Source organism: Struthio camelus, chromosome 2, assembly GCF_040807025.1.
Source record: "Struthio camelus isolate bStrCam1 chromosome 2, bStrCam1.hap1, whole genome shotgun sequence".
NCBI classification, from domain to species: domain Eukaryota; kingdom Metazoa; phylum Chordata; class Aves; order Struthioniformes; family Struthionidae; genus Struthio; species Struthio camelus.
The window spans coordinates 502,088-527,914 of record NC_090943.1 but is presented as its reverse complement, the minus strand read 5'-3'; the positions used below and the strand labels follow the sequence as shown (position 1 = coordinate 527,914).

The window sequence follows — 25,827 nt, the reverse complement described above, 5'->3', positions numbered from 1 at the left end:
GGCTCCGCCCGCCGCCCGGTGCCGCCCCTTCCCGGCGCCGCCATGCTGCTGCTGCTGCGGGCGCTGGGTGCCCGGGCCGGGCCGCCCTCGGTGCGCGCTGCGCTGCGGCGGCCCGCGGCCCCGGCGCGCAGGTACCGGCGCCGGACTCCTGGGCCCCTAGGGTGGGAGCAGGGGGAGCCGGGACTCCTGGGCCCCCTGGGGGGAGGGGGTAGATTAGGGAGAGCTGGGACCCCTGGGTGCCCTGAGGGGGGGCAGGGGGAGCCGGGACCCCTGGGGGAGGGGGGGTCAGAGCAAGGGGAGCCGGGACCCCTGGGTGCCCTGGGGGGGGACAGGGGGAGCCGGGACCCCTGGGCCCCCTGAGGGGAGGGAGGCGGGGGAGCCAGGACCCCTGGGTGCCCTGAGGGGGGAGGGGGGTCAGAGCAGGGGGAGCCGGGACCCCTGGGTGCCCTGGGGGGGGACAGGGGGAGCCGGGACCCCTGGGTGCCCTGAGGGGGGAGGGGGGGTCAGAGCAGGGGGAGCCAGGACCCCTGGGTGCCCTGAGGGGGGAGGGGGGGTCAGAGCAGGGGGAGCCGGGACCCCTGGGTGCCCTGGGGGGGGACAGGGGGAGCCGGGACCCCTGGGTGCCCTGAGGGGGGAGGGGGGGTCAGAGCAGGGGGAGCCAGGACCCCTGGGTGCCCTGAGGGGGGAGGGGGGGTCAGAGCAGGGGGAGCCGGGACCCCTGGGTGCCCTGGGGGGGGACAGGGGGAGCCGGGACCCCTGGGTGCCCTGGGGGGGGACAGGGGGAGCCGGGCCCCCTGGGCCCCCTGGGAGGAGGTTGGATAAGGGAGAACCAGGACTCCTGGGCCCCTGGGGGAGGATGGGAGCTGGGCCCCGGGGGGCAGCAGGGTGTAGGGGGGAGCGCAGGGGAGGTGGGGGGGGTCCGAACCCTCCTATCCCTGGGGGGGGGTGGAGCAGAGGGGGCCGGGGGGGGGCAGGGAGCCCCGAGGGGTCGTCACGGGCACCCTGGGCCCCCGGGGCGCAGCAGGGGGGGCGGAGGAGGATCAGGGACCCCGGGGCTGTGCGGGGCCTCGCCGCGGCCGGGCCGGGTGCCGGGCGCTGACCCCCCCCCGGGTCCAGCCCCGGCTGCGGCGAGGGCCGCCGGCCGCCGCTCGATGGCCCCTCTCGCCCTCCCGGCGGCCCGGGGCTGCCGGCGCCGCGCTGCCGGCCCGGCCTGCTGCTCGCCGGCCCGGCCGCGGCCTGCCTGGGCCTGCTGGCCTCGGCCGCCCGCTGCCAGGAGGCCACCGCGGCCATCGTCCCCGCCGTCCCCGCCGTCCCCGCGCCGCCCCGGCCGGAGCCCGAGTTCCCCTGGGCCGAGTTCTGGACCTTCCTGCGCCCGCAGCTGCTGGCGCTGTCGGCGGCCGTGGCGGTGAGCGGCGGGCGGGGGGGGCGCGGGGCGGCCCGGACGCCGGGGCCCCGACGGCCCTGACGGCCCCGGACCCGCCGGCAGCTCGCCCTGGGCGCCGCCTTGCTCAACGTCCGCATCCCGGCGCTGCTGGGCGAGCTGGTGAACGTGGTGGCCCGCTGCGCCCGGGGCCACCTGGCCGGCTACCTGCGGGCGGCGCGGCGGCCGGCCCTGCGCCTGCTCCGGCTCTACGTCCTCCAGGTGAGCCGCCGGCCCCGCTCCGCGCCGCCCCGCTGCACCGCGCCGTGCCGCGCTGAGCCGTCGCGCCTCCGCAGGGGCTGCTGACCTTCGGCTACATCGCGCTGCTGTCGCGGGCCGGGGAGCGGGTGGCCGGCAGCATGCGGAAGGCGCTCTTCACCTCCCTGCTCCGGTAAGGCGCCGGACGGGTGGACGGGCGGGCGGACGGCGGTGGCGGCGGGGCAGCTCCGCAGCTCCCGGCCGCCGCGTCCCCGCAGGCAGGACGTGGCCTTCTTCGACGCCAACAGGACGGGGCAGCTGGTGAACCGGCTGACGGCCGACGTGCAGGAGTTCAAGTCCTCCTTCAAGCTGGTCATCTCGCAGGTGAGGGCGGCGGGCGGGCGGCCCCGGCGGTGCCCCGCGGCCCCCGGCCCGGCCCTGCCCACCCCTGCCCTCCCCAGGGGCTGCGGAGCCTCACCCAGACCGCGGGCTGCTTCGTCTCCCTCTTCCTGCTCTCGCCCAAGCTGACCGGCCTCCTGCTCGTGGTGCTGCCGGCGGTGGTGGGCGCCGGGACCCTCCTCGGCTCCGTCCTCCGCCGCTTCTCCCGCCAGGCGCAGGAGCAGGTAAGGCGCCCGCCCTCCCCGTCCCGCCTCGGGCGAGCCAGCCCGCCCGCCGCCGGCAGCCCCCGGCCCGGCCCCCCGCTCCCGGCGTCGTCCCCCATCTCGGCGCAGGTGGCCAAGGCCACGGGGGTGGCGGACGAGGCGCTGGGCAACGTCCGGACGGTGCGCGCCTTCGCCATGGAGGACAGGCAGGCGGGGTAAGGACCGCGCGGGGGCCGTGCCGCGCCGCGCCGCCCCGCGCCGAGCATCCTCAGCGCCGACCCTGCCCGCAGCGCCTACTGCGCCGAGGTGGACCGCTCGAGCCAGCTGCACGAGCGCCTGGGCCTGGGCATCGCCGCCTTCCAGGGGCTCTCCAACCTGGCGCTCAACGGTGAGCGGGCGCCGGGGGGCGCGGGGGGCCGGGGAGCCGGGTCCCCCCGCGGCGCCCCAACCTCCGCCCTGCGCCCCGCAGGCATCGTGCTGGGCACCATCTTCGTGGGCGGCTCGCTGATGGCCGGGGACGGGCTCTCGCCGGGAGACCTCATGTCCTTCCTGGTGGCCTCGCAGACGATGCAGAGGTGAGGGCAGCGCCCCGGCGCGGCGCCCTCCTCCCCGCCGGCCTCGGCCCCCCCCAGTGCCTCCCTGCCCCCCGAAACTCCCCCCTGAGCCCGGCTTCTCCCCTTGGCAGGTCCATGGCGAACATCTCTGTCCTCTTCGGACAGGTCGGTGGAGCAGGGGCTGCGGCCGGACCCCGGTGTCCGAGCAGGGGCCGGACCCGGCTGCAGCCCGCGCTGTCGCCGCAGGTGGTGCGGGGTCTCAGCGCCGGCGCCCGCGTCTTCGAGTTCCTGACGCTGGAGCCCAGCGTGGCGCTGCGCGGGGGCGCCCGCATCCCCGGCCACTCGCTGCTCGGCCGCATCTGCTTCCACAACGTCTCCTTCAGGTGAGCCGGGACCCCCGCGCCGCTCGCCGCCCGCCCGCCCGGGGCTCTGCCCGCCGCCCCTCAGCCCCCCGCTCCTCTGCCCCGCAGCTACCCCACCCGCCCCGGCTACCAGGTCCTGCGCGACTTCAGCCTCACGCTGCCCCCCTGCAAGACCGTGGCCATCGTGGGACCGTCCGGAGGAGGTACCGGCCCCGGCCCCGGCTCCGGCCCCCTCCCGGGGCGCTGCAGCCCCCGGCCCCGCTCGGCCCCTCGGCGCGTTCTGCCCCCCGCTGCTCCGCGGCGCTGCCCGCCCGGCGGGCGCAGGGGACCGGGAGCCGGCGGCAGACCCTGACGCTCGGCGCCGGCGGGGTTGACGGCTCCCCACCGCCGCCGCAGGGAAGTCGACGGTGGCGGCGCTGCTGGAGCGGTTCTATGAGCCCACGCGGGGCTCCATCACCCTGGACGGCTGCGACATCTCCTCCCTGGACCCCTCGTGGCTGCGCGGGCAGGTCATCGGCTTCATCAGCCAGGTGGGGGCTGCCGGAGAGCGGGGGGCTTCCCCGGCGCCGGGGGGGCAGCGGGGACCGGCCCTCGGGCCGGGCTCGGCGCTCAGGGGCCGGCCCTCTCCCAGGAGCCGGTGCTCTTCGGGACGACCATCATGGAGAACATCCGCTTCGGGAAGCCCGGAGCGTCCGACGCGGAGGTGTACGCCGCGGCCCGGCTCGCCAACGCCGACGCCTTCATCCGCAGCTTCCCCGAGGGCTACGGCACCGTCGTGGGTAAGCGCGGGAGCGCCGGCCTCGGGCTGCGCGCCGTGCCGGAGAGCCGGAGGCGGCCACCGCGGGCGGCCGTCTGCCGGGAGACCAGGCAGGGGGGCTTCCCTTCCCTGATGTGGTTTGGCTTTTGGGGAGGGGGGTCCTCGCCCTGGGGCGGCCCCGGGGCGCCCGGCGGCTCCTCCTCGCTCCCGTCTCCTGCGGAGGGGCCGGGCCGCTCGGGCTCCCCGCGGCGGCGGCTGCCCTGCGCTCTCGCCCAGGCGAGCGCGGCATGGCGCTCTCGGGGGGCCAGAAGCAGCGCATCGCCATCGCCCGGGCCCTCGTCAAGAACCCCACGGTGCTCATCCTGGACGAGGCCACGAGCGCCCTGGACGCCGAGTCGGAGAAGGTGGTGCAGGAGGCGCTGGACCGGGCGGTCTCGGGCCGCACGGTGCTGGTCATCGCCCACCGCCTCAGCACCGTGCAGGGGGCCGACCTCATCGTGGTGCTGGCGCAGGGCCGCGTGGCCGAGGTGAGCGGGGTGCCGGGGCTGGCGCCGGGACCCGGACTGGGACCGGGGCTCGGCACCGCTGACGCCGGCTCCGGGCCGTCCCGCAGGCGGGAACGCACGCCGAGCTGGTGCGCCGGGGCGGCCTCTACGCGGAGCTGATCCGCAGGCAGACGAAGGAGCGGGCCTGAGCGCCGGGCGACGCCAGGCGCGGACCCACCGCCGGACCCGCCGCCCCCTTCCCCCTCGCACCGGCGGGGGCCGGGGCTCGGGGTGGACCCCTCGCTGGTGCTGCCGTGCTGTTCGCGCAATAAACACCAGGCCGGGTGCAGGCTGCAGTGGGGCTGTGCTGCTGCGGGGGGATGGTGCCGTGCCGTGCCGTGCCGTGCTGCAGCATGCACCATCGTGCCATGCTGCACCGTGCAGCGCCGTGCTGTGCTGCAGCATGCAGCACCGCGCCGTGCCATGCTGCACCGTGCCATGCTGCACCGTGCAGCGCCGTGCTGTGCTGCAGCATGCAGCACCGCGCCGTGCCATGCTGCACCGTGCCATGCTGCACCGTGCCATGCCGTGCTGCACCATGCCGTGCTGCACCGTGCCGTGCTGCACCATGCAGCACCATGCTGCACCGTGCAGTACCGTGCCGCAGCACGCAGCACCACGCCATGCCATGCTGCACCATGCAGCGCCGTGCCGTGCCGCAGGACGCAGCACCGCGCCACGCCGTGCTGCACTGTGCAGCGCCAGGCCGTGCCATGCTGCACCGCGCTGCACCATGCCACGCCGCACCGTACCGCGCCATGCAGCGCCGTGCTGTACCGCACCGCACTGTGCCTAACTGCACTGTGCCCTGCCGCGCCGCTCGAGCTGCCGCGGGCACCCGTGCCGGGCCCAGGCTCAGGGGTGCACCGGGAGCGAACCCGCGGCAACGGGTCCCGAGCCAGGAGGGTCGGGCCGGCCCCAGGCTGGGCAGGTCACCCGCGGCCCCCGCTGCCACAAGTGCTGCCTGAGCCAAGGCAGCGCCATGGCAGCCCCTTCCCCCCCCCCCCCCCGCGCCCGTCCCCGTGGCGGCGGTTCTGCTCCCTGGGGCCGGGCGCCGTGCAGCACCGGGACCGGGAGCGGGACCGGCCGCCCCTTCCCGCGGCCTCCTGCCTGACTCGCCGCCCTCGGCCTCGCACGGGGCGGTCTGGGGGCGGGGCCACGCACCGGGGGGCGGGGCTATGGGGGGCGGGGCCTGTGCGCCATGCGGTGCCCGGGGGCGGGGCCAGGCTGGTGGGTGGTGCTGGGGCGGGGCCAGGCGGGGAGGGCAGACTGCGCGGGCGCTGTGGGGATGGAGATGGGGACGGAGATAGGGATGGGATGGAGGTGGGAATGGGGATGGGGATGGGGATGGGGATGGGGACGGGGACGGGGATGGGGACAGATGGGATGGGGATGGGGAGGGGATGCGGGTGGGAATGGGGACGGGGATGGGGACAGATGGGATGGGGATGGGGAGGGGATGCGGATGGGGATGGGGAGGGGATAGAGACGGAGATGGGGATGGGGACGGAGATGGGATGGGGATGGGACAGGGATGGTGATGAGATGGGATAGGGAGGGGGGTGGGATGGGGATGGGATGGGATGGGACTGGGAATGTTGACGGGGATGGGGATGGAGGGGATGGAGATGGGGAGGGGATGGGGATGGGATGGCAGTGGGATGGAGGTGGGAATAGGGACAGAGATGGGATGGGGATGGGAATGGGAATGGGAATGTCGATGGGGATGGGATGAGGGGGGTGGGATGGGGAGGGGATGGTGATGGGGGTGGGATGGGGATGGGATGGGGGATGGGATGGGAATGAGAATGGGAAGGGGTGGGGTGGGGAGAGGATGGGGATGGCAATGGAGATGGGATGGGATGGGACAGGGATGGCAATGGCAACGGGGATGGGGGTGGAATGGCGACGAGGATGGGATTGGGGTTGGGATGGGGATGGGGATGGGATAGCGATGGGGATGGGACGGGGATGGGATAGCGATGGGGATGGGATGGGGAGAAGGATGGGGACGGGAGGGGTCAGGGGAGCTGAGGGGATCTGCCTGTCCCCCGGCAGCGGTGGCCACGGCTTTGTGCCGGGAGGGGAAGGGGAGCCCCGGGCCTGAACGGGGAGGGGATGTGCCGCTCCAGCAGTCCATGCACGCCGCGGTTGCGTTTTCCCCGCTGCACGTCGCCCCTGGTCTGGGGCAGCGGCGTGGCAGCAGGGCTGGGCGGAGAGATGCAGGGCGTCCTGCCCAGCCCCGGCCCCGGCCCCGGCCTCGCGTCGCAGCACCACCCGCGCTGCGGACCCCTCCGGGAAGAGAAGGCGGCTTCTGGTCCGGATGGGCTCCCCGTTGCAGGCGTTGTGACCCCGAGCGCGCTGCTGCGCTGCGCTGGGCTCTGCCGGCCGCCCCTTGGCGGGCGCCGGGTCCGCCGCCTGGCCGAGCGCGGGCTTAGGGGGTTTCTCGCGAATCGACCTCGTTCTCGGGAGCCTGCCGCCTGGGCGCGTGCTCCCCGCCAGTCCGGGCTCACCCCGGCCCGCTGCTCGGGGCCCCCGAGGGGTGCAGAGCGCCCGCGCCGCGGCGAGCGGGCAAGGGCAGGGCCGCTGCGCCTCTGGGGAGTCGGGGCACGGGGCAGAGGAAGAACCGGCTCCGCTCCTGCCTCTGCCCAGACCCCCCGGAAACACCGGGCAGGTCTCACATGCCGAAACCCTCGCCGCGCGCGGGGCCGACCTGCCCCAACACTGCCCTGAAGCGGGGCAGACACCGAAAACCCGGCCCCGAAAGCCTCCACCCGGCGCCGGAAACGCGAGCGCTCTGGACGCTCACGCTGCTCCGCCGTGCCGCTGGGACGGGGCTGCCCGCCCCGGGGCGGCGCTGCTGGCGGGGGGCTCCCCTGCCGGCCCCCAGCCCTCGCGCTGCGGTGGTCCGGGCAAAGCAGGAGCCTGGGCTGTGCCGGGGCAGGGAGAGCCCCGGGCCAGGGGAGCCGTGGCCCGGCCCCCCGCCGCACCTCCGGCGAGGAGGAAGCAGCCGGGGCTCTAGGATGTGCTGCAGCCCCCGCTCCCCTCGGGCCCCCTGCGTGGGGCTGAGCTGGGGCTCCTGCAGGTCCCTGGCCCAGCAGCTCCAGCCTTCGCCCCGGTGCGCTCCCCCATGAGCCCCCTGGCTGGCCGGGGCTGGGCGCAGGCTACGCTGTCGTGCCCAGGGTGGGTGTCTGCAAACGCAGGGGCATGGTGCACGGGTGGGGGGCTGCGTGGGGCAGCCAGAGCGAGCTGTGCCCGGGGTGGGGGGGCGCGCGGGTGTGCAGGGCGGCGTGGCCGGGAGCCTCCCCGCTTCGCAGACCTGCAGAGCGGCTGAGGTTGGCAGGGGCCTCTGGAGGTCTTCTGCTCCCGCACGCTCCCCTACAGCACGTTACCCAGGGTCGTGTGCAGACGGGTTTTGAACATCTCCAGGGAAGGAGGCTCCACAACCTCTCCGGGCAACCTGTGCCGGTGCTCAGGCACCCTCACCGTGATGAAGTTTTCCTCATGTTCAGACGGAGCTTCGGTTTGTGCCCCTTGCCTCTCGTCCTGTCACTGGGCACCGCTGAGAAGAGTTTGGTCCCATCCTCTCTGCACCCTCCTTTTGGGGGCTTATACACACTGATCAGATCCCCTAAGATCCCTCACCTTCCCGTGCACCCAGCCCGTGCCCGGTGCATCTCACCCCACATCTCCCCCCGGCTGCACGGGGACTCCCTGCCCACGATGCCACCGCGGCGGGGAAGCAGCGGGGGGCTCCCCGGCACCCTGGTGGGGGCTGCAGCGGGGCGGGCGGGCACCCGATGGGATGCCGTCCTGCTCCCTGCATGGGGCCGGGGGATCTGGGCAGTCCTGCGCCACTGGGTCTGTGCACTGGGGGCGGCCCCGGGGGCCCACGGTGGGGCGCAGCTCTGCCCCGGGGCTGAAGCAGCCCCTCTGTGCCGGGGGGCTGGGGCACCAGGGCGAGCAGGGGGCAGGGATGGTGGGGAGCAGGGAGTGCAAAGGCAGGGGAACAGCAGGCACCGGGGAAAGCAGGGAGATTGGGGGAGCAGGGGGCTCAGGGGCAGCGGGGGCTCAGTGCACCGGGACATCAGGGGGCTGGGGGCAGCAGGGGGCTCGGGGGCAGCAGGGCGCTTGGTGCACTGGGGCAACAGGGCACTGGGGGGCATCAGGGGCTCAGGGGCATCAGGGGGCTCAGGGGTAGCGGGGGACTCAGTGCACCGGGGCATCAGGGGGCTCAGCTCGGCACCAGGGAGCTCAGGGGCATCAGAGGGCTCAGGGAGAGCGGGGGCTCCGGGGGAGCAGGGGGCTCAGGGGGAGTGGGGGCTCCGGGGGAGGAGGGGGCTTGGGGAGTGGGGGGCTCAGTGAACCGGGGCATCAGGGGGCTCAGGGTCATCAGGGGACTGGGGGACATCAGGGGGCTCAGTGCACCAGGGCATCAGGGGGCTCGGGGGCAGCAGGGTGCTCAGTGCACCGGGGCATCAGGGGGCTCAGGGGCAGCAGGGTGCTCGGGGGCATCAGGGCAGTAGGGGGCTCGGGGGCAGCAGGGGGCTCAGTGCACGGGGACATCAGGGGCTGGGGGGCAGCAGCACGCACGGATCCCAAGCACCGTCCCAGCCCCAGCCCGGGCCCTGGCCCCGGCCCCACGCAGGGTGCTCCCGGACCCCCGGGGCGGCGGCAGTGGGGATTGGGCGGCGCTCGGCTCGGCCCGGTTCGGCCTGGCTCGGTTCGACTCAGCTCGGCCCGGCTCAGCTCGGCTCGGCGGAGCCGCAGAGCGCCAGCAGCCGCCGCCGCCGGCGCGACACGGGCCGGGAGCGGGTGGGCGGCTGCGGGAGCGCGGCGCCGCGGCGGGCAGGGGCCGGGGGGCTCCGAGGGGATCCGAGGGGGGATCCAGGGGGGGATTCGGGGGGGTGTTCGGAGGGGGCTCGGGGGGGGGGTCCAGGAGGGGATCCGGGGGGGGATCCGAGGGGGGCTCCGGGGGGGCTCTGGAGGGGACTCCGGGGGGGCTCTGGAGGGGGCTCGGGGGGGGGTCCAGGAGGGGATCCGGGGGGGGGATCCGAGTGGGGATCGGGGGGGCTCCGGAGGGGGCTCCGGAGGGGGCTCGGGGGGGGTCCAGGAGGGGATCCGGGGGGGCTCCGGAGGGGGCTCGGGGGGGGCTCGGGGGGGGGGGTCCAGGAGGGGATCCGTGGAGGGATCCGAGGGGGGGATCGGGGGGGCTCCGGGGGGCCGGGCGGGCGCATCCCGACGCGCATCGGCCGCAGGAGCCGAGCGCCCGCCCCGTCCCGCCCCGTCCCGCCCCGCGCCGTCCCGCCCCGCTCCGCGCCGCTCCGCGCCGCTCCGCTCCGCCCGAGCGCGGCGGGGCGATGGGCCGCCGGCCGGGGCGGCCCCGGGCCGCGGGCAGCCGGTGCCGTCGCCGCGGGGGCTGAGGGCGGCGGGGGCGCCCGGAGCCGGCGGCGCCATGAGGGCCGGCTCGGAGGGCAGCGCGGAGGCCGAGCCGCTCTCCAGCCTGCAGGCGTTCGCCAACAGCTCCTCGCTGCACGGCATCAGCCACATCTTCGCCTACGGCTCGGTGTCGCTGCGCCGCGTGCTCTGGAGCGTGTTCTTCCTGGGCTCGCTGGGGCTGCTGCTGCTGGTGTGCGCCGAGCGCGTCGCCTACTTCCTCACCTACCCGCACGTCACCAAGCTGGACGAGGTGGCCGTGCCCAACCTCACCTTCCCGGCCATCACCATCTGCAACCTCAACGAGTTTCGCTTCTCCAAGATCACCCGCAACGACATGTACCACGTGGGCGAGCTGCTGGCGCTGCTCAACGACCGCTACGAGATCAGCAACCCGCAGCTGGCCGAGCCCGACGTCCTGGCCGCCCTGCGCGACAAGGCCAACTTCAAGAACTTCAAGGCGAAGCCCTTCAGCATGGCCGAGTTTTACAACCGCACGGGCCACGACCTGGCCGACATGCTGCTGCAGTGCTCCTTCCGCGGCGCCAACTGCACCGCCCGCAACTTCACCGTGGTGAGTGCCGGGGCGCGGGCGCCGCCGCGCCGGGGGGCTCCGGGCGGCCGCGGCGGCTGCCGGCTCCCGCGGACCTCGCGCGGCCGCCCGCGTCCCGCAAGGGCCGGAGCCCGAGCACGCGGGGGCACGCAGGGACCGCGGCGCGCCCCGCCAGCCCCCCAGCAGCTTGGGCTCCGTCCCCTCCCCGAGCCCCGTGCCCGTCCCTGCCGCGGGCCGCCAGCGGGCCCTGGGGCTGGGGACCGAGGCGGGAGCCGGGCCGGGGGAGCGGGGTGGGGGCAGCCTCCCGGGCGCACGCCGGCACCGCGGGACGGACCCCGGCGCCGCGGCCCCCGCAGCCCCCGCTCCCCCCGAGCACCCGAGCAGCCCCTTCGCGGGCGCCGCTTGCGCAGGGGGCTGCCGGAGCCAGGGCACGGCTGCGCGCGGCTCCGTGGCAGCCCCGGGCCGGCAGCTCCGCTCGGCCCACGCCGCGGCCCGGCGAGGGCGCGGGGCGGCGAGGGGCGTTTTGGGGCGACGTCGCGGTCGCCGGGGAACGGGCAGCCCGCGCTCTGCCGCGCGCAGCTCTGCCCTTGAATCCCCAGCACAATTAGCGCCAGCTCAAACGCGCTGTTTAAGCGGCAGTTATGATCGGCTTAACACATTTCCGTACGAGAAATTAATTCTGACGTGCGGCTCGGTTTAACAGGATCTCTGCCTAGCAGCTCTCTGCAGTCCGTCCCCGTCCTTTGCATGAGGAAATACCCTCCCTGCCGCTGCCTTCGAGGCAGGACGAGGCATCGGCACCAGCAGCCCTCAAGTTTCCAGACCCGCTAAGAGCTGGCGTGTGCGGAGGGAGGTTTGTCTCCCGGCGCAGCACCGCGCCTGGGGCAGGCACACGCGCTGCTCGGCGCCCCGCGCACGGCCCAGCCTGGCCAGGCGCCGGCGGCGCTCCCGGCTCCCCGAAACGCCGGGACTGGGCCAGCCGAGGGCGAGGGCATCCGAAAGTGTCGTCCGGCGCGGGGGGCGCGGGCGCCTTCCTCCGTGCGCCGGCAGCGCTCGCTCGGGGAGCCCGCGCGCGCCGCTCGCCGTTTTCCGCGGTTTCACCGATCGTGGTAACGCTGGCGGCGTGCGGCGTTTTGTTCACGTGAGCCGGGTCTGCCCTGCTGCCCTCTCGCGCCCGACAGGCCGCCGGGAGCGAGCGAGGGACCCCTGCCCGAGGCCGGCAGCGGCAGCGGCGCCCGCGTGCTGCGCCGAGCTGAGCCGTGCCGCGCCGCGCGCCCCACTCGCCCCGCGCACGCGGGCTCCTGCCCGCCGGGGCCGGCCCTGCCCCTGCCCCACGCTGCCCAGGGCGCAGCTTGGCCGGCTAAAAATACCCAGCTAATACGTGGATTCAGTCGTAGACCATGATCCCGCTGAGCCGGCGGCTCCTGACGCCGTGCCCTGCGCAGCGGCGCTAAGCCCTGGAGCGCGCCGGGGCTCGCGTCCCGCGCCTCGGCCCGCAGGCTGAGCGCGCAGCCCGTCGCCGCAGCCCTGTGCCCGGCCGGGGCCGCCACAGCCGGGGCTGGCCCTGCCCAAGAGGAGCCGAGACCGGGGCTGGGCCCGGCCCCCCGGCCCGTCGCCGCTGCCCCATGCGGGCCTGGAGGGCTGGGGCAGCACACGGCCCCCTGCTAGTGCTGCCGCCTTGCTCAGGGCTGGGGGGCTCCGGGGGCCAGGGCACCCCAAACTGGGGATGCAGAGCCAAGAGGTGCTCTGGGTCAGGAAGCCCTAGGGTGCAGGGCCGGGAGGTCCCTGGGGCGCGGGATTGGGAGGTCCCCAGGGTGCAGGGCTTGGAGGTCCCCGGGGTGCAGAGCTTGGAGGTCCTGGAGTGCAGGATTGGAAGGTTTATGGGGTGCAAGAATTTGAGGTCCTGGGATGCAGGGCTTGGAGGTCCCTGGAGTGCCGGGCTGGCAGGTCCCTGGGGTGCCGGGCTGGGAGGTCCCTGGGGTGCAGGACCAGGAGGTCCAGGGTGCACCACCCGCACTGGCCCTGTGAGCGGCAGCCCTGGGGTGTGGGGAGCCGGCGACGCTCGGAGCCTGTGGCCACGGGCCCGTCCGCCCCCCCACCGCACATCCCTGCACTGGGCAGCCGGTTGCCATGGCATCCTCCCCCCCTCTCCTTTCTTTCTGGGCAGCGGGTTGCCATGGCAATGGCTCCCCTATTTGGGAGCAGCCCGTTGCCACAGCAGCGCTCCCCCCCCCTCGCCCTGGCGCAGCGGGACGGGCCGAGTCCCCCCCACCCCGGGTGGGGGCCACCCCACAGCCGGGGGGCTCCGAGGCACCGGCCCCAGCTGCTCCCACCCCACGGGAGCAGTCACGGCCCCCTCCGTGTCCCCCCCCCATGTCGCCCTCTCCCCGGGGATGGGGATGCTCCGAGCCGCCCCAGCGCCCTGCGTGGGACTGGGGATGCCCCTGCGAGGGATGGGGTGCGCCGGGGGGTCCGGGGGCGGGGGGGGGCGTGCTGGGGCGCCTTGGGGGGGGCAGCCAGGCACTTTGGCTATGGGGGGTGCTGCATTGCTGGTGGGGAATCGGGCGCCTGGGGCGAGCGCTGCCCGGGGGGCGTCCAGCGCGGGGACGCTGGCCCCGGCCCGTGCACAGGGAAGGGGCTGGTGCCTTCAGCCCTTTTCTGCTTCGGCGCTGGCCCGGGGCTGCTCGCGGGGCTGCGGGGGGCGTTGGGGTCTGGTGCCGGGCCCTGGGGTCTGCGGCGGTGGGTCTCTGCCCCGTGGCTGCGCCGAGCCCCAGGTCGCCGTCGCCCTCCCTCCCTCCCTGCCCGCGCGCCCCGCAGCCCCGGCGCTGGCGCTGGCCGGCGCTGAAACCCAATCTGCCTGCAGAGCGGCGGCGCGGGGCTCGGCGGGACGGCGCGCCATGGCCGCGGAGCTGCCGGCGCGGGCCCCCGGCCCCCGGCGGGCCGCCGACCTGGCCGCCTTCGCCAGCTCCTGCACCCTGCACGGGCTGGGGCACGTCTTCGCGCCGGGGGCCCCCGCGCCGCGCCGCCTGCTCTGGGCCGGCGCCTGCCTGGCCTCGCTGGGCGCCTTCCTGCTGCAGGCCGGGCAGCGGGTTCGGCTCTACGCCGCCTACCCCCATGTCACCGCGCTGGACGAGGCGGAGAGCCGCCGCCTCGTCTTCCCTGCCGTCACCCTCTGCAACTACAACCGCATCCGGCGCTCCCAGCTCACCCCCAACGACCTGTTCTGGATGGGCAAGGAGCTGCTGGCCGTGGACCGGGACGACTTCCCCCGCTACCTGCAGGCGCTGGGGCAGCCCGCCGACCTCGCCGGCTTCTTCCCCAGCAAGAGCTACGACCTGGGCGCCTTCCTCCAGCGCGCCGGGCACCCCATCCGTGACATGCTGCTGCGCTGCCGCTTCCGCGGCCAGGACTGCGGCCCCGAAAACTTCACCGCCGTGAGTGCCGGCCGCCCGGCAGCCCCGTCCCGGGAGGCTGCGCCCCGTGAGGGCTCTGCCCGGGCAGGGCCCGCTGCACCCCCGTCCCCGTCCCCATCCCCGTTGGGTGTTGGTGCCCCGCGAGGGCTCTGCCCGGGCAGGACCCGCTGCGTCCACGTCCCCGTCCCCGTTGGGTGTCAGTGCCCCGCGAGGGCTCTGCCCGGGCAGGGCTCAGGACTCAGGGCTACGGCAGGACCCGTGGGGCTGAGCAGGCTGCAGGTCTCAGGGCTCAGAGTAGGCACAGCCCCTGCCCGCCCTGCTTGGTCCCTGAGCCCCGACCAGCTCAGTGCATGCTCCTGGGTGGCTCTTCCCGTTGGCTCAGCTCCCGCAGGGGCTGCCGGGCGGCCCGGGGCTGCAGCTGCGCAGGGGGTGGGCAGGGGTCCGGGGCTGGGCAGGCAGGGCGCCCAGCCTGCCTCTCTGCACAGGGTGGCCGTGGGACGGGGTGGGATGGCATGTGGGGGCGGAGGGCACCCGCGAGCTCCTCGGGACGGGTGGGCAGGCAGGCGGGCGCAGGTCTCCGCGGGGTGCAAGGGGCAGGTGGCCCGTGCGCGTTGCAAGGGGGTGCTGATGCCGGCCAGGGTCTGCTCGTGCTGGGGGCTGTGGGCGGTGAGGTGGGTCACCCCAGCATTGCCTCGGGGCGGGGAAGGCTGTGGGGTCTTCCTGGGTTCGGGGGTCCAGCATCCCCGCCTGGCCTGGGGGGAGGCAGGCAGGTGCCCCGCTGGGGAAGGACACCGGGCCGGGCGGTCCGGCAGAGCCGTCGGGACACTGGAGCTGCACTGGGATCCGGCAGAGCCGGGGACGCCACACCGGCCCTCGGGCAGCTGCGGGCTGCAGCCCCACGGCCCCGAAAACAGCCCTGGGCCTGGCCCAAAGTGGGAGATGGCTGAATGCACCAGCCCCTTCCCTGTACATGGGAGAGCCTGCTGTGTAGGGCTCTGGGATCCCTCACTGGGGCTGTGTGCACTGGGAAGGGCACTGTGTAGGGCACTGGGAACCTGCATTTCTGCTGTGTGGGGCACTGGGGACTTGCACTGGAGCCGTATGGGGCACTGGGATCCTGCACTGAGGCCATATGGGGCACTGGGGACTTGCACTGAGGCTGTGTGAAGCACTGGGATCCTGCATTGCTGTTGTGTGGGGCACTGGGATCGTGCACTGGGGCCATGTGGGGCACTGGGATCTTGCACCAAGGCTGTGTGTGGCACTGGAATCCTGCTTTGGAGCTGTGTGGGGCACTGGGATTGTGCACTGAAGCTGTGTGGAGCACTGGGATCCTGCACTGGGGTCATGTGGGGCACTGGGATCCTGTACTGGAGCTGTGTGGGGCACTGGGATTGTGCATTGCTGTTGTGTGGGGCACTGGGATTGTGCACTGAAGCTGTGTGGGGCACTGGGATCCCGCACTGGGGCTGTGTGGGGCACTGGGATCCTGCACTGGGGTCATGTGGGGCACTGGGATCCTGTACTGGAGCTGTGTGGGGCACTGGGACTGTGCATTGGGGCCGTGTGGGGTACTGGGATCCCGCACTGGAGCCATGTGGGACACTGGGATCATGCACTGGAGCCGTGTGGGGCAGTGTGCTGAGGGTGCGGGGGTCCCGCACTGGGGCCATGTGGGGTACTAGAATCATGCACTGGGGCCATGTGGAGCACTGGGATCCTGTACTGGAGCTGTGTGGGGCACTGGGACTGTGCACTGGGGCCGTGTGGGGCACTGGGATCATGCACTGGAGCCGTGTGGGGCACTGGGACTGTGCACTGGGGCCGTGTGGGACACTGGGATCCTGCACTGGAGCCGTGTGGGGCACTGGGATCCCATACTGGGGCCATGTGGGGTACTGGGATTCTGCACTGGGGCTGTGTAGGGCACTGGGACCGTGCACTGGAGCCGTGTGGGGCACTGGGACCCTGCCCTGGAGCTGTGTGGGGCACTGGGACTGTGCACTGGGGCCGTGTGGGACACTGGGATCCTGCACTGGAGCCGTGTGGGGCACTGGGATCCCATACTGGGGCCATGTGGGGTACTGGGATTCTGCACTGGGGCTGTGTAGGGCACTGGGACCCTGCCCTGGAGCCGTGTGGGGCAGCGTGCTGGGGGCGCGGGGGTCCCGCACTGGGGCCGCTGGGGTCGGCACCCTGCAGCCCGGCTCCGCCCCCCCGTGGCCCCGCGGCCCCCCCGCTCCGCCCCCCCATCGCCCCCGGGCCGGCGGCGGGGGCTGAGGCCGCGCTGCCCCGCAGATCTTCACGCGCCTGGGCAAGTGCTACACCTTCAACTCGGGGGAGCCGGGCACGGAGCTGCTGACCACGCTGCAGGGCGGCGCGGGGAACGGCCTGGAGCTCATGCTCAACATCCAGCAGGAGGAATACCTGCCCGTGTGGGGCGACACCGGTGGGTGAGGCGGCCCCGCGCCCGGCCCCGGCCCCGGCCCCGGCTCCCCGTGACCCCCGCGCCTGCCTTGCAGACGAGACGTCCTACGAGGCCGGCGTGAAGGTGCAGATCCACAGCCAGGAGGAGCCGCCCTTCATCGACCAGCTGGGCTTCGGCGTGGCGCCCGGCTTCCAGACCTTCGTGTCCTGCCAGCAGCAGCGGGTATCCGGCCGCCCCCGGGCAGGGGCGGCGAGGCGCTCGCGCGGCCGCCCGCCTAAATTTAGGCGCCTCGAGTAGGTGTCTGCACGCGTGCCGGGGCCGGCGGTGCAGCCGGCGCCTGGCGTGGGCGCGATGCTGAGCCGCGCCGCCGGGAGCCCGTCCCCGCGTCCCGGCTGCCCCCCGCCACCCCCCGTGGCGGCGTCCCCCTGCCCCGCGGGCGCCCCCGCGGCTCCCGTCCTCACCGCGGGCCGTGCCGGCGCTGCCGAGTTTTCCTTAGCCAGCGGCGCGGCAGCTGGTGTACCTCCCGCCGCCCTGGGGCGACTGCAAGGCCACCCCCATCGAGTCGGACTTCTTCGCCAACTACAGCATCACCGCCTGCCGCCTCGACTGCGAGACCCGCTACCTGGCCGAGAACTGCAACTGCCGCATGGTGCACATGCCGGGTGAGCGCCGGGGCCGGGCCGGGGGCGGCCGCGGGGGGGCCCGGACCCCGACCGCCCCGTGCGACTCGGGGGCCTCTCTCCCGCAGGCAACGCCAACGTCTGCACCCCGGAGCAGTACAAGGAGTGTGCCGACCCGGCGCTGGGTACGTACCCGGGGGGCGGCCCCCTGCCCGGGGCTCGCTCCAGCCCTGGGGACCCCCCCTGGCCGGAGACCCCCCGGCTCTGCCCCCCGCCGGCCCTGCGCTGCCGGCGCGGCGGGGAGCTCCCGGCCGCCCCTCCTGCCCGGCCCCCCGGCGCGGGGCGAGCGGCAGCGCGGGGGGCTCCCCGTCCCACCGCGGCCGCCCCCCTCCCCAGACTTCCTGGTGAAGAAGGACAGCGAGTACTGCGCCTGCCGCACGCCCTGCGACATGGTGCGCTACGGCAAAGAGCTCTCCATGGTGAAGATCCCCAGCAAGGCCTCGGCCAAGTACCTGGCCAAGAAGTTCAACAAGACGGAGCAGTACATCGCGTGAGTGCGGGCACGGCGCGCCGCTCGCCATGGCACGGTGCCGACTGAGCAGCCGCTCCCAGCGCATGGCACGGCACCGCACCGCATGGCACGGCACGGCACGGCGCAGCCTCCTGCAGCGCACAGCACAGCACAGCACGGCTCAGCGCAGCCTTTTGCAGTGCACAGCATGGCATGGCGCAGCATGGCATGGCACAGCGTGGCTTGGCACAGCCTCCTGCCATGCACAGCATGGCACGGCATGGCTCTGACTGAGCAGCTGCTCCCACCACACAGCATGGCACGGCACGGCATGGCATGGCACGGCTCAGCGCAGCCTTCTGCAGGACACAGCATGGCACACCGTGGCACAGTGCAGCCTCCTACAGTGCATGGCACGGTGTGGCACAGCATGGCACAGCACAGCCTCCTGCAGTGCATGGCGCAACGACACAGTGTGGCACAGCACAGCACAGTGCAGCTTCCTGCAGTGCACAGCATGGCACAGCGTGGCACGGCACAGCGCAGCCTCCTGCAGTGCATGGTGCGATGGCACAGCGCGGCACGGCATGGCACAGCGCAGCCTCCTGCAGTGCACGGCGCGACGGCGCAGCGCGGCACGGCACGGCACAGCGCAGCCTCCTGCAGTGCACGCCACAGCATGGCACAGCGCAGCATGGCACAGCTTCCTGCAGCGCACGGCGCGACAGCGCAGCGCGTCCTCCCTCCCCCTTTCTCGACACTCGTGGATCCCTCCGGCCCCGTCCCAGCCTGGCGCAGCGCGGCACGGAGCGGGTAGCCTGTGCTCGGGGTGCTGCCCGCAGCAAGCTCTCTTGCACCTCCGCCCGTGGGGCAGCCCCGGGGACGGCGCACGGCCCTCTCCGGAGGGTGCAGCCCCTCCATGGGCAACACCGCCTCACGTGTCCGTTCGTCCCGTATCTCCCTGTGCCCTCCAGGGAGAACGTGCTGGTCCTGGACATTTTCTTCGAAGCCCTGAACTATGAGACGATCGAGCAGAAGAAGGCGTACGAGGTGGCGGGGCTGCTGGGTGAGTGCCCGGGGGGCTGGGGGGCCGGGGCCGGCGGGGAGAGCTGCTCCTTGACGCTGCCATCCTGCCCCAGGCGACATCGGCGGGCAGATGGGGCTCTTCATCGGCGCCAGCCTCCTCACCATCCTGGAGATCTTCGACTACCTGTACGAGGTGAGGGCAGGCAGCGTGCAACCAGGGCCCGGGCACCAGCCCTGGTGCCTTCCCGCGGCTCCCAGCACAGCGGGTTCCCACGGCTCCCAGCACAGCGCCTTCCCGTGGCTCCCGGCTCGGGGGGTTCCTGTGGCTCCTGGCACAGCGGGTTCCTGTGGCTCCCAGCTCGGGGGGTTCCCGCGGTTCCCAGCACAGCGCCTTCCCGTGGCTCCCGGCTCGGGGGGTTCCCGCGGTTCCCAGCACAGCGCCTTCCCGTGGCTCCCAGCTCGGGGGGTTCCCGCGGCTCCCGGCAGGGCTGTGCGCCCTGGGGTTGACAGCTCCCAGCCATGTTCCTGCAGCACCAGCCCTGTTGCTCCGAGCGTGGCCCCCGGTGCCCCCCCCAGCCCCATCCCAGAGCTGAGCACGCTGCACCCAGGGCGGGGGGCTGCGTCGGGGCTCTGACCGCATCTCTCCCCCAGGTGTTTCGGGACAAACTCCTCAGCCTCTACAAGGACAAGAGAAGGACCCAGCGCAGCGACAGCAGCACCCTGGTAATCGCCTCCCCCCAGCCCCGCTGTGCCCCAGGGCCAGGCGCCCTGTGAGCCCCGTCCCAGGCACGGCCCTGCCTGCCCCCGCACCCCTCCATGGCCCGCGTCGCAGCTGGCCCTGCCTGGGGGGCTGCCCCGGCCCAGGTGCACCAGCCCCCTACGCCCCCCTGCACCCGCTGTGGGCTCCGGCGCACCGGACCGCCCGTCCCCTGCCGACCCCCGCCGGCGCGGGGAGCCTCGCACCTCATCCCACCCCATCTGCTGCTCGGCCTCATGCTGCCCCGGGCCCCAGCACCCATCACCGCTTCGACCCCGCGCGCCTCATTGTCTCCTCTCTGTCTGTCTGTCCGTCTGCCTGCGTTGCCCTCCCCTGCGGCCTGCCAGGAGCATCCAGCCGTCCCGGGCAGCCCTGCTCTCTCGCTCCCTCCGGGGCCCAGGTAGAGATCCTGTCTCAGCCCCGGCCCCCCGGGGTGGGGGGACCACTGTGGGGCAGCTCCTCCCCGCGGAGCCCCCCCCGTGTGCCGGGCAGCCCGGCCCCGCACATCCCTGCTGCGGCCGGCACAGGGACTCGGTGGCACCCATGCAGCTGGGGGGGACGCAAGGCTGGACCCCCGCAGCCGGGACCGGGGCCGGCCCCCTTGGCCAGGACACGGGCACAGCGATGGGGGAGGAGGACATGGCCACGCTCCCTGCACACGGACCCCTACGGGTCCAGGCCCCGGCACGGCTCCCCAACCCCCCTCTTCCTCCATCTCAGGCTTTTCTTGGCATCATCGCCGGAGCCGGTGGTGTGGGGGCTGCCCGGCCTCCCCCGCCGGCTCTGCTCCCATCCTCATGCATCGCTCCCCAGCGCCCCGTCCCGCCGCGGGAGACGGGCATCGCTCCGAGGTCGGCGCGCGGCACCAGCTCGCTCTGCTCCACGTTGGCCCTGCGTGGAGCGAGGGGGCTCTCAGCGTGGCCCCAGGCAGAGCCGGGGGCTCAGAGCAGCCCGAGGGCCTGGGGAGGGTGTGCAGGGGGGCACGGGGCAGACCCCACTGGGGGCAAGGCCGGGGAGAGCCGGGGGGCTGCGGACGGTGGCTCCGGTCCCGCACGTCCCAGCAGCGCGGCCCTGGGGCGGGAGCGGCCGCGCGGAGCCAGCGGCTGCCCCCGACCGACCGCCGTCCCCATCCCGTCCCCAGAGCGCCTGCCACAGCCTGCGCAGCCACTCGGACAGTCTCGGCTTCGCCCCGAACATGCTACCTCGTCACCCGGCTCTAGGCAACTTTGAGGAGTTCGCCTGCTGAGGGGCCAGCCCGGCGCCCTCGGCCGGCCGGCGGCCACAGCAGCGTGGGACGGCTCGGAGCGGGCCCGGCTGCCCCGCTGCGGGGGACTGTGCTCTGCCCCGCGGGGCCCGGGGCCGGGGCAGCGCCCCGCACGGCTGGTACCGGGGGCCTGGCCAGGCTGGGCCTGCCTCCGTCCCCACGGCTCCGGCCTGCCGCTCTGGGCCCCCCAGGCTCCTGCCGGGGACAGCGGGGGCTCGTCCTGGCTCCGCGCGGGGCCCAGCCCCAGCAGGCTGCGTGTCCCCACTGTCTGTGTATCTGCATGTGCCGCTTGCGCCCCGCGTGCCCCCTCCCTGCTGCACTGTAGATGCGTCACAGCTCCAGCTCGCCCGGTCAGGGCGCCTGTGCATCATTAAAGATCTGTCCTGACGCCGTGACTCCTGCTGTGCTGCTCTCTGGGGTGGAGGGAGGCGGGCAGGGGGGTCTGCACCCTCCCCGCGGCGGGCAGGACGGCAGGCAGCCGAGGACGGCTGGGCGAGGATGCAGCGCTGGGGCAGGGCAGGCAGCGCTGAGCCGGCCCCGCTCGCAGCGCTGACAGAAGGGCAGGGCAGCGCCAGGACCTGGCCGAGAACCCCCTTCGCTCCCCCCAGCAGCGCTGGCCAGCCACACCCCGGGACACCGTGCCGGTGGCCCAGAGGTGCACAGCTCTCACCCGTCGGGTCCACCAGCCCCTCCTGCGCACCGGGGAGGGCCTCGGAGGGACGCAGCCGCAGGGCGCCCCTTTAGCCCAAAGCAGAGTCCCGGCTTGACACTCCCCCCCCCTCCCCAAAACGAGGAACGACGCAGGCTCTGGGGAGAGGGAAGCTCTTTATGAAGTTAACAAATATGCACATCCACCCACGTACAGGAGCACAGTACAAAAGAAAGGGGACACCTTCCCCCATCCCAGGGAGCTGACCCCAAGGACCCCATCTGCTGCCAGGGTTGGGGGAAAGCGGCTGGGGGAAAGCAGGGAGAAGGGAGAGAGGAAACGGGAACAGCAGCCACCCCACCCGAGGGCGGCAGGAGATCCACCCACCCGGAACCCCTCCGCCAGCACTGTGGATCCCAGGTGTCCGGGCCCGGGGGGAAGGGAGGTGTCAGCAGCTCCTCCTCCAGGCTCTGAGCCTCACGCGGCTCTGCAGCAGGCCTCGGAGAGCCTCCTCCTCACAGCCAGACCAGAGAGCCGGGAGCAGTCCCAATCCTGCTGCCAGGGCGTGGGAGGTGGGAGGCAGGGAAGGCAGAGCTAAGCCCCCAGCAACTGGGGCAGAACCGGGAATTGCATTTGGTTAAAAACCTAATAAATACTAGGAAGGGGCTATGGTTCTGGGGTGCTGGCACCCTGCGCCTCACCTCGCGTCCCCCGTCCCACCCACCGGCATGGCAGGCTGCCCCCTCCCCAGCGCTCCCAGGAGCGTGCCAGGAGCCCGGGGGGCTGCCCCACAGCTCAGCGCGGGCAGCGGGCCAGCGCTCAGGCAGTCTCTAGGGAGGGCAGAAGTCTGTGAAGTAGGGGTGCTGTAGAGCCTCCTCTGCTGATATTCGCTGCACGGGGTTGCACTTGAGCAGGTTCTGAGGGCAGCAAAAGAAGGGAAGTGAGGTCAAGGAGGGGACGAGCCCCGGGCTCTCCCTGCCCCGCAACCTCACGGCGGACAGCCCAGAAACAGGCCTGGAGCCTAAAGGAGCCTGTGGGTTGGAGAGACACGGCAACCTTTCCCTCCGTGGGCACTGGGGTTCCCAGAGCGGCCTGGCCTCACAGCTCCCCCATCCACGTCAGCAGGGAGAAGGGAGGATCGGCTGCTCGTACCCTACAAACGGCACAGCAGCGACGCTGGATACGAGGCAGTCTAGAGACCACGGGGAGAGACGTCAACCACTTTAAGAAGTCAAGAATCCTTCTCCCTCCTCTGAAATCGTTGCCCAGCCACCTGCACAGAGAGCAGTGACGGACAAGAGAGAACGCTCACCTGCAGCAGGTCCCGGCCAGTCGCGTTCAGCTTAGGTACCACGTTCACCAGAGACGTCGTGGCAGGGTACATGGGGTACGGCTGGGGAGAGACAGACATGAGCCCTGGGTGCTGGGCCTGCCACGCTGTCCCCTCCTTCCACCGCCACCTGCGGCTCACCTTGTAGTCTGGCAGCTTGGCCATCGCTGGCCACTGCTCCTCTGTGGGGGTTCCCAGCAGCGTAGGGACAGAAGCAGTCAAGGGCCACCTCTCTAGCCTGCTCCTTGGAGCCTCTTCAGCCAAAGGAAGCAACCTCTGCTCCAGCCACGAGAGCAGAACGCCCAGTTCCCACACCTGCAGGAGTCCTTCTAGCCCCAGCCAGAGAGACCTGCGCTCCCGGGCGAGCACACGTAATCCTATCAGTTCTCCTCCTGCAGCCATGCGCAGGAGAATTAGGCGGCCCCTTTCTCCCACTACAACCCCAACCGCAGCACCAAAAGGATATCGGAAAATCCTTTTCAGCTGGTCGTCTACGTCATTCCCCGGGAACAGCGGCCGCCCAGCATTAGCCAGCTCTAGGAAAGGAGAGAGACAGGATAAGCCCTGGAGGCCCTACAGCCCTATTCCCCTTGCGGGACAGAACCCCCCGCAACAGGAAAAGCCTGGCCCAGCTACCTGCAAAGATGCAGCCAGCTGACCACATGTCTATGGAAGTGGAGTAGAGCTTGGCGCCGAAGAGCACATCTGGCGGCCGATACCACAGAGTGACGACCTACACAGAGGCACAGAGACGAGGACTGCGTTTCCCCATTGATCTGCGGGTGCTTCCACACGCGCCAGCCCTATCAGCCCTCGAGTCCAGCAAAAGCTAGACGGCAAAGAAAGCAGAAAGCTTTCTGTAACAGAAAGCAAGTCCCTTCAGCAGCCGGTACGTGAAAGCCTGTAAATGAGAGCGCAGACCTGAGCGCGATGCCTCAGCCTGTGCAACGCCACAGTTTGGTTCTTGTAATGAGCTCCTGATAGTCCTAGGTGTAGTAGCTAGCGCAGGAAAAACACTACCCAAGCTGCCCAGGCACGTAGCCCAACAGCTAGCGCAAGAAGAGCAAGTCTCCTAGAGCTTGGACTACCAGAGAAAGGCAGAGCAGGCCCAAGGACAGCACGAGGAGCACCACACTGCGAGGAAGAGGGGAAGTTGCACTAGAGGAGCAGCGAAGCAGTGTTGACCATTCAGCCAACACAGCCCCAAGGATGACGCTGCGCTGCAAGCAACAGGGGAGCTGCTCAGAGAGGTGGGGGCTATGAAATGCTCCTGGAGGTAAAAGCCTACAATGAAAATCCCACAGAGCTCCCAACTCACCTCTGCTGAGTAACAGCGCACAGGGATGCCAAAGGCCCGGGCCAAGCCAAAGTCCGCCAGTTTGAGTTCCCCATTCTGCAGTGAAAAGACAGCATCAGCAGGGCTTCATAGGAGACGCTCAGTCCCTGCTGCATGCCTTGGAGTCTGCAGCAGCTACTGTTCCAGACCCCTCTTCCTTTTTCACTGACCAAAAAGATAACACAGAACAAGACAGAAGTGCAATCTCCCGAGAGCCACATGCTCCCCCGGTGAAACGTCCTCCTCGGTTCAGCCAGGACGTCTCGTGCCCAAGCGTGCAGCCCGTACTGTGATTCGCTCCCCTTACCCCCACCCCTGACCCAGTCACTCACTCTGTTAATGAGAAGGTTCTGGGGCTTGAGGTCTCTGTGCAAGACGTTGCGGCTGTGGCAGAAAGCAAGCCCCTTCAAGAGCTGGTACATGAAAGACTGCAGAAGAGACCACAGACCGGAGCAGGACTCGTCAGCCCGTGCAACGCCCCAGTCTGACTTGCGTAAAGAGCTCGATAGTCCTAAATGTGGCAGCTAGCACAGGGAAAGCATCATTCTCTCCCAAGGGCTTCCCAGAGCCTCCCGCCGAAACACACCTTGACGATCTCTGGATCCAAGTCCCCGTTGCAGCTATCGAAGTACTTCTTCAGGTCCTAGGAAGGCGAAAGCAACGTCCGCGTGAGAGCTCAGCGGAGAGGCGGCGCTGCGGGCCGCGCTGGCAGGCGCTGGCCTCGGCGCTCCCGGCCGGCTCACCTGGTCACAGAACTCGAACACCAGCGTCAGCTTCTTGTCGCTGTGCAAGACGTCGTGGAGCCTGGAAGAGGGAGGGGAGCCCTGTGACCCGGCGCCCGCCGCCGCCAGCCGGCCGGGAGCGCGCTGCCAGGGGAAGGGGGGCCGCGGTGCCGGCGCCGTCCTTGCCTGACGATGTTCTTGTGCTTGAGCTCCTTGAGGAGGCAGATCTCGCGCAGCGCCGAGCTGGGCACGCCCTGGGCAGAGGAGAGCAGAGCCGAGCCGAGGGGGGCCGGGGGCGCCGCTCAGCCCCCGCCGCCGCCGCGCCCCCGCCCCCGCCCCTCACCTCGTCGTCGTCGTCCAGCCGCACCCGCTTCAGCGCCACGATCTCGTGCGTCTCCCGGTTCTTGGCCTTGAACACCGTCCCGTAGGTGCCTGCGGGCAGCCGGGTCACTGGCGTGGCGCCGCCCCGAGCCCCCGCCGCCCCGGGCCCGGGCCGAGCCCCCGCCGCCCGCCCGCTCCCCCGGCCCCGCACCTTCCCCGATCTTCTCCAGCTTCTCGTATTTCTGCATGGCGCCGCGCTCCGCACCGGGCCCGCCGGACTGCGCCTCCCCGCCGCGGGCCGCCCCTCCCGGCAGCCGCCGCGCCGTCTCCCGGCGGCCCCCGCGCGCACCGCGGCTCCCGACAGGCCCTGCGCGCACTACGGATCCCGACAGCCCCCAGCGCGGACTACGGCTCCCGACAGGCCCCGCGCTCACTACGGCTCCCGACAGGCCCCGCGCTCACTACGGCTCCCGACAGGCTCCGCGCGCACTACGGCTCCCGACAGGCCCCGCGCGCACGATGGATCCCGGCGGCCCCCGGCGCGAACTACGGCTCCCGGCCGCCCCCGCGCGCACCGCGGCTCCCGACAGGCCCCGCGCGCACTACGGCTCCCGACAGGCCCCGCGCGCACTACGGCTCCCGACAGGCCCCGCGCGCACTACGGCTCCCGACAGGCCCCGCGCGCACTGCGGCTCCCGGCGGCCCCGGCGCGCACCGCGGCTCCCGACAGGCCCCGCGCGCACTACGGATCCCGACAGGCCCCGCGCGCACTACGGATCCCGACAGGCCCCGCGCGCACTACGGCTCCCGACAGGCCCCGCGCTCACTACGGCTCCCGACAGGCTCCGCGCGCACTACGGCTCCCGACAGGCCCCGGCGCGAACTACGGCTCCCGGCCGCCCCCGCGCGCACCGCGGCTCCCGACAGGCTCCGCGCGCACTACGGCTCCCGACAGGCCCCGCGCGGACTACGGCTCCCGACAGGCCCCGCGCGGACTACGGCTCCCGACAGGCCCCGCGCGGA

The 25,827-nt window shown here is 72.8% G+C and overlaps 4 protein-coding genes across 10 annotated transcripts; 3 read left to right on the top strand and 1 right to left on the bottom strand.

Annotated features, from left to right (window-relative positions):
* The first annotated feature begins 42 nt into the window (after nucleotides 1–42).
* On the top strand, nucleotides 43–4,749 carry ABCB8 (ATP binding cassette subfamily B member 8). The gene is made up of 16 exons (XM_068933856.1): nucleotides 43–131; nucleotides 1,117–1,405; nucleotides 1,487–1,642; nucleotides 1,717–1,811; nucleotides 1,897–2,002; nucleotides 2,080–2,241; nucleotides 2,350–2,435; nucleotides 2,511–2,608; nucleotides 2,690–2,795; nucleotides 2,906–2,939; nucleotides 3,021–3,157; nucleotides 3,245–3,339; nucleotides 3,533–3,666; nucleotides 3,768–3,915; nucleotides 4,170–4,420; nucleotides 4,507–4,749. Exons 1-16 carry the CDS (start codon nucleotides 43–45, stop codon nucleotides 4,585–4,587), a joined length of 2,067 nt encoding a protein of 688 aa, XP_068789957.1. The 3' UTR covers nucleotides 4,588–4,749.
* A 5,101-nt stretch (nucleotides 4,750–9,850) lies between these two features.
* LOC138066235 (acid-sensing ion channel 1C-like) lies at nucleotides 9,851–20,841 on the top strand. 5 transcript variants are annotated; one of them, XM_068933883.1, is made up of 13 exons: nucleotides 9,851–10,448; nucleotides 13,709–13,861; nucleotides 16,139–16,289; nucleotides 16,363–16,490; nucleotides 16,780–16,930; nucleotides 17,017–17,073; nucleotides 17,285–17,438; nucleotides 18,374–18,465; nucleotides 18,539–18,618; nucleotides 19,077–19,148; nucleotides 19,530–19,582; nucleotides 19,903–20,033; nucleotides 20,324–20,841. In XM_068933883.1, the coding sequence occupies exons 1-13, from the start codon at nucleotides 9,894–9,896 to the stop codon at nucleotides 20,410–20,412; spliced, it is 1,866 nt and encodes a 621-aa protein (XP_068789984.1). In that variant the 5' UTR covers nucleotides 9,851–9,893; the 3' UTR covers nucleotides 20,413–20,841. The 5 variants fall into 5 exon arrangements, with proteins under 5 accessions (XP_068789984.1, XP_068789986.1, XP_068789985.1 ...); XM_068933885.1 differs by lacking the exon at nucleotides 13,709–13,861; XM_068933884.1 differs by lacking the exon at nucleotides 19,903–20,033.
* Nucleotides 13,325–13,702, top strand: LOC138066150 (acid-sensing ion channel 3-like; the record flags this gene model as incomplete). Its single annotated transcript, XM_068933795.1, has 1 exon — nucleotides 13,325–13,702. A coding segment is annotated over exon 1 (378 nt), but the record flags the coding sequence as incomplete, so codon positions are not given.
* A 411-nt stretch (nucleotides 20,842–21,252) lies between the features above and the next one.
* On the bottom strand, nucleotides 21,253–25,136 carry CDK5 (cyclin dependent kinase 5). 3 transcript variants are annotated; one of them, XR_011139464.1, is made up of 13 exons: nucleotides 25,016–25,135; nucleotides 24,827–24,915; nucleotides 24,670–24,737; nucleotides 24,505–24,565; nucleotides 24,348–24,404; nucleotides 24,094–24,189; nucleotides 23,744–23,818; nucleotides 23,062–23,158; nucleotides 22,892–22,961; nucleotides 22,567–22,627; nucleotides 22,408–22,488; nucleotides 22,152–22,287; nucleotides 21,253–22,012 (listed from the first exon to the last, which is right to left on the bottom strand). XR_011139464.1 is itself a non-coding variant. In XM_068933888.1 (12 exons), exons 1-12 carry the CDS (start codon nucleotides 25,050–25,052, stop codon nucleotides 21,926–21,928), a joined length of 879 nt encoding a protein of 292 aa, XP_068789989.1. In that variant the 5' UTR covers nucleotides 25,053–25,135; the 3' UTR covers nucleotides 21,253–21,925. The 3 variants fall into 3 exon arrangements, 2 of the variants coding, with proteins under 2 accessions (XP_068789989.1, XP_068789990.1); XM_068933888.1 differs by lacking the exon at nucleotides 22,152–22,287; XM_068933889.1 differs by lacking the exons at nucleotides 22,152–22,287; nucleotides 24,094–24,189 and having other exon boundaries at nucleotides 25,016–25,136.
* Between the last annotated feature and the right edge of the window lie 691 nt (nucleotides 25,137–25,827).

Excerpts from the sequence above, each read along its gene's own strand:
- ABCB8 (XM_068933856.1), top strand. The coding sequence starts at position 43 with ATGCTGCTGCTGCTGCGGGCGCTGGGTGCCCGGGCCGGGCCGCCCTCG. Across the intron at positions 3,667-3,767 it reads TCATCGGCTTCATCAGCCAG|GAGCCGGTGCTCTTCGGGAC; the intron begins GTGGGGGCTGCC and ends GCCCTCTCCCAG. Across the intron at positions 4,421-4,506 it reads CGCAGGGCCGCGTGGCCGAG|GCGGGAACGCACGCCGAGCT; the intron begins GTGAGCGGGGTG and ends GCCGTCCCGCAG.
- LOC138066235 (XM_068933883.1), top strand. The coding sequence starts at position 9,894 with ATGAGGGCCGGCTCGGAGGGCAGCGCGGAGGCCGAGCCGCTCTCCAGC. Across the intron at positions 19,149-19,529 it reads GCAGCGACAGCAGCACCCTG|GAGCATCCAGCCGTCCCGGG; the intron begins GTAATCGCCTCC and ends GCGGCCTGCCAG. Across the intron at positions 20,034-20,323 it reads GAGACGGGCATCGCTCCGAG|AGCGCCTGCCACAGCCTGCG; the intron begins GTCGGCGCGCGG and ends TCCCGTCCCCAG.
- CDK5 (XM_068933888.1), bottom strand. The coding sequence starts at position 25,052 with ATGCAGAAATACGAGAAGCTGGAGAAGATCGGGGAAG. Across the intron at positions 24,566-24,669 it reads AAGCACAAGAACATCGTCAG|GCTCCACGACGTCTTGCACA; the intron begins GCAAGGACGGCG and ends TCCCTCTTCCAG. Across the intron at positions 22,628-22,891 it reads CAGCTGAAAAGGATTTTCCG|GCTGCTGGGAACCCCCACAG; the intron begins ATATCCTTTTGG and ends TTCTGTCCCTAC.